This window comes from Oryzias melastigma, linkage group LG8 (genome assembly GCF_002922805.2).
Source record: "Oryzias melastigma strain HK-1 linkage group LG8, ASM292280v2, whole genome shotgun sequence".
Taxonomy (NCBI): domain Eukaryota; kingdom Metazoa; phylum Chordata; class Actinopteri; order Beloniformes; family Adrianichthyidae; genus Oryzias; species Oryzias melastigma.
The window spans coordinates 19,981,308-19,985,901 of NC_050519.1; the positions used below are offsets into that span (position 1 = coordinate 19,981,308).

Consider the following 4,594-nt stretch of genomic DNA (forward strand, 5'->3'; position numbering starts at 1 on the left):
AGAAATGCCACTTTTCAAAATAAAAGCTGCACAGATTTAGCTCTAGATCAAACAAAGCTCAGAAACTGGGTTCTGATGACAAGTGGATGAAAACTTGAACACAAAAGTTCAGACATTTTTACCAAAACTTTGCCAGTGGGGACAGAATTCAGCATCATTTCCCACCAAAATCAGGAATTTCTCCAGGTGGATTTGGAGCAGCTCATTGTTTTCTCTGATGCTCCTGGAAATGGCTTTGGCTTAACAACACAGAATAAATAGCAAATCATAAAGCCGCTTCCACCATCTCACATGTGAACACATTGTTCTACTAGGGCCTGACACACGAGCGGTGCATCCTCTCCTTTCAGCTAAATGCAGACGTGCTCAGGTTCAGAGGGATAAGCCGCACAAATCTTCCAGGGCTGATCTCTGACATTGTCCGCTCAGGGGGCCGCCGCCTTTTCCGTGACGCGGCTCACGGCTGAGGGAACAAAGGCGCCCAATCGGGAGGGAAGGAGAATTTGGCTGACCTCTAAGAGAAACCATGTGACCGACAAGAAAGGGATTACGGATGGAGGTATAAAAGCGTGAATCGGACTAGAGGCTTCACACTCCAGGAGAGAAGCGGAGCAGCAGAGGCCTTGTGGGACATCTGCGACAGCAGGTAGGAAGAAACACCACCGTACTGAACTTACTGGAACTGTCGCTGCTATGAAGATCCATAAGAGAGAATAGAGGATCATCACTGTCCCCAGAGGTGACAGTCCAAGCAGAATCGATTCAAACTGATCTGCAGGATCCTCAGCTGTGCTGCAATGCAGATGTGCAGATTTTTATGTAGAGTAAAATATTGAAAGTCATTTAAGGTTTTAGGAAATATAATCCTGCCTTTTTATTATTCATAATAATAATAATAATAAAAAGTTACAGTTTTATAGGTTTAAAAATTGGCTTTCTGCTACCTTTTTGGACCATTTTGGCATTTACTAGGAATTTTTAGGCTATTTTGGATTTTAGCTAACGTTTAGCTTCATTCATGTGGTTGGCAGGATCTGATCGGGGTTTGCTGCCTCAGGTTGTGGCAGCAAAGTTCTCAAAATCGGTTTGATACAAACAGAAAAGGAACAATCTTGAGTGGAGCTTTACAAATCCAGAATGTAAATGAGGAGCTGGATCTGTTGTGGGTCGATTAATGTTTTTCTCCTGCTAGAAAAGCCTGAGGTCAAGAATCAGAGTTGTTTTCTTGTCGGACACATGGGCAGGTGATTAGTCCTGGCAGGATCTAAATTGGATTAGCTTTAATCTGGATGTTTAGCCTAATCTGCATAATCCCTATTTGCTGGGATTAGCGTTAGGAGGGAGCTGGATTACCGGAGGGCAGCAGAAGGCTCTTCTTAAAACAGAAGTTGGTCTTTTGTTTTGCAGGCACTCTTCAGAAATGAACGCCAGTCCTCCTGCAGGAAGCGCCCTGGCCCCCGGTGGAGCCACGGGCCCCACCACCCCCAAGAAGGGCCCACCCAAATTCAAGCAGAGGCAGACCCGCACATTCAAGAGCAAGGCTCCCAAACCGGGCCAGAAAGGGTAAACTCCCATCTGTACGGTTTGGACTCCTCATGTCCTTCATCCCAGACCTCTGAATCCTTCTTCTCCTCTTCCTCCAGCTTTGGCGACGACATCCCAGGCATGGAGGGTCTCGGCACAGACATCACAGTGGTCTGCCCATGGGAGGCGTTCGGCGACATGGAGCTCAGCGACTTGGCCAAATACGGCATCATCTAAACCTCCTGCCTTCCTGCCCTGCACCTTTCCCCTCCGCCTTGACTTCCGCCCATCGACGTTCGGCACGCCGCGATAAGACGTCCGGATGACCCCTAACGCCCTCTCGTCTGTCTACCTCATGCCTGGCTCCACTGAGTGGATGCAGCTATTATTTTTATATTATTAATATATTGTACTATATAAATACTTGAACCAAGAAGACGAGAACAAACCTCCACTTCCCTTTTCCCTTCCTCTCATCATCTACAGTAGTCCTTCATCTTTCCTCCTTCCATCCCTGGACCTCCCTCCCCTCCCATCTCGCGGCTACGTATGCAAGCCAAAGCGCTAGCTAAGCACTAGCTCGTATTTGCCTCTAGCTGTCTGTCAAAATGTAAATACTCTCACCTTTTTACCTCATCTTCCGTCTCACCTTTTGTAATTTCCTTTCCTCTTATTGTGTTGTTTACTCTGTGCGACTGGAAGGGAAGTCGGGAGGGTGTCCGCCCCCTCCCTGCAATGCACTCTCAGGTGATCGTGGAGGAGGGACTCCCTTTTACCTCTTTCTCCATCTCCCTCTCTGCCTGCTGAACCCACCTAACAGGAAATAAAGACAAATACTGCGTGTGATTTCAGTGTGTGAGCACAAACAGAGCCTGTACTGTGACATGATGTGTGTCTGTAGCTGCAGTAAAAATATGTCTATTTTCAGTACTTGTGTTGGTCCTTTTCTGCTTTTTATCTGCTTCATTATTTAAGGAGATGGAAGTGAAGAGAAAGAGAGAGGCTGTTTTACTGTTAGATGTGATGAAGAGACCTTTATTAGGTTTAGCTTGTCCAAAGTCTGGCTACATTCAGCACATCGTCAATTTTAACCAGACCTCCAGGCCTTCAAAGAAAAATGACTTTAAACATGACCAGAGTGTCGACTGGAGGATCAGATACATGCAAAAAAAAGCTATTTTACATTTCAAGTCTTCAAGACGGCAGCAGCCATGTAGTTGCATTCAAAAACGCCTAAATACAATCTGTGGAGAAATTGACTTTTTAAGAAAAACAAAATATTTTTAATTTTTGTTTCAGTGAAATAGAAATAGCGCTTAACTTTTATCACAATTTGATTAATTTTGAAACAAGAACAGCAATGATGCAAAATAATCTGGATTAACAACAACACTATCATGGTTTGGTATTTAGTTTGATACAAAATAATTTATTAAAATAATTTTCACTTTTCTTCTTTTTTTATTGTTTTTTGTCACAAATTCTAAACAATTCAGTATTTTTTGCCATATCATTCATGTTTTTAAATGAACTTCAGCTCAAATGAACTTAGAGTTCTTTGTAAAGAACTCTAATTCTAAAAATATTCTATTTGCATTTATTGATAGTAGTTAACAAAGTTCTGGCTAGAAAGTTGTTTCTTTAACACGTTCAAAGCCAAATCTGCTCCTTCTCGTGGAAGATCTGGACACCACTGGGTTACACCAAACTAAACGGCCCGTCATCCTCATGAACGGGATTCTAATATACAATCACTTAAAAGCAAACAAAAAAAGTTGGATTAAGGCAAAATTACCGTCTTTTACGCATCTTTGACCTGTTATAAGAGAACAGTGTTAACAGAAGTTCCAGATTCTTCAGCATGTTGGTGATGGATGACGAGGATTTCCAGGTCGTTTTTTAACCAAAACTAAAAGCTTTTCTTTCTAAAAAAAAAAAAAAAAGAGCTAATAAAGTCTTTGAGTTGGATCTTGAAATGACAATGTTTTTAGAATTACTGATGAAAAAGATTTTAAGCTTTGATTTTTTATATTTGTACCCTAAAAACCAAAGTCACTGTGAATGTTTGCATTAGTACAGCTGCAGGCTTAAATCTGTTCTAAAACTCTCTTTGCTTTAATGTTATTCATTTTAATTTAGAAAAACAAGTTCACCCTTTAAAATGACTGTTTCAGTTTGGGACATTTACAGATCATGTTCTGAGTCTCTGATAACAGGACATTTTAGAGAATTACAGAGGAGAATAAACAGATTAAGAATGAAGGATTATTTCTGTTTGAGCACAAGGGTGTCGATCAATACATTTGGTATCAAGACTTCCTGCGCAGAAGATCAACGATCGCCTTAGTCGCTTCAGACGACCTTCAGCTGTGTTTCTTGGACACTCAGGTGAAGAGAGAGGCAGAGATATCACTGATCACCGATGGATGGATGATTAATTCAGCATATTTTTTAAGTTTGGTCTGTTATATTTATCGTTGATATACCTCAGCTTTGAGACATAAACTCCTCATCTGGGTCTCCAAAGGTCTGGTCTCTACAGAACTTTAGACGGGTCTGGACATGTCCTGGTTTAAACAGGAGGACCCCTGGAGCTCTGCAGGATTTGAACCCATGGTGCTGTAGTGGGTTACTATAGTAACCTTTGTTACTGTGGTTCTTGCTCCTCCCACATGTAGTTCTAGGTTGTTTTCTCATGATTCTTAAGGTTATTTGTTCCACCAGGTGAGATGTTTAATGGAGCTCCAGATGGAGGGAGATCGTCAATGATTTTGTATTTCTTCCATTTTCTAATAATTGTTGTATCTTCTTACCACACTGCTTGTTTATTGTAGATTGGTTCATTCCAATCTTAATCAGATAACACACTTGCCCCTGGTGTCCTTTGACAGCTCTTTGGTCTTGGTCAACATGGAAAAGTTGCAGTCTGACCGTTTAAGGTTGTGGACAGGTGTCTTTAATACAGATTGTGAACTTTACAGACCTCTCTCACTATTTCTGGGTGAAATAGCTTGTAAAATTGGTAACTCACCAATATTTTTTGTTCTCCTGCAGTATCAGATACGCATAA

General features: G+C 41.7%; 1 protein-coding gene across 1 annotated transcript; it reads left to right on the plus strand.

Moving 5' to 3' along the window:
- The first annotated feature begins 518 nt into the window (after nt 1–518).
- pde6hb (phosphodiesterase 6H, cGMP-specific, cone, gamma, paralog b) lies at nt 519–2,454 on the plus strand. Its single transcript, XM_024271386.2, has 3 exons — nt 519–646; nt 1,408–1,563; nt 1,644–2,454. Exons 2-3 carry the CDS (start codon nt 1,421–1,423, stop codon nt 1,759–1,761), a joined length of 261 nt encoding a protein of 86 aa, XP_024127154.1. The 5' UTR covers nt 519–646; nt 1,408–1,420; the 3' UTR covers nt 1,762–2,454.
- Nucleotides 2,455–4,594: the final 2,140 nt, after the last annotated feature.

What these genes read in the sequence shown, in the direction of transcription:
- pde6hb (XM_024271386.2), top strand. Translation starts at nt 1,421, where the DNA reads ATGAACGCCAGTCCTCCTGCAGGAAGCGCCCTGGCCCCCGGTGGAGCC. An exon ending in CCCAAACCGGGCCAGAAAGG is followed by an intron (nt 1,564 to 1,643) that starts GTAAACTCCCAT and finishes CTCTTCCTCCAG; the next exon opens with CTTTGGCGACGACATCCCAG.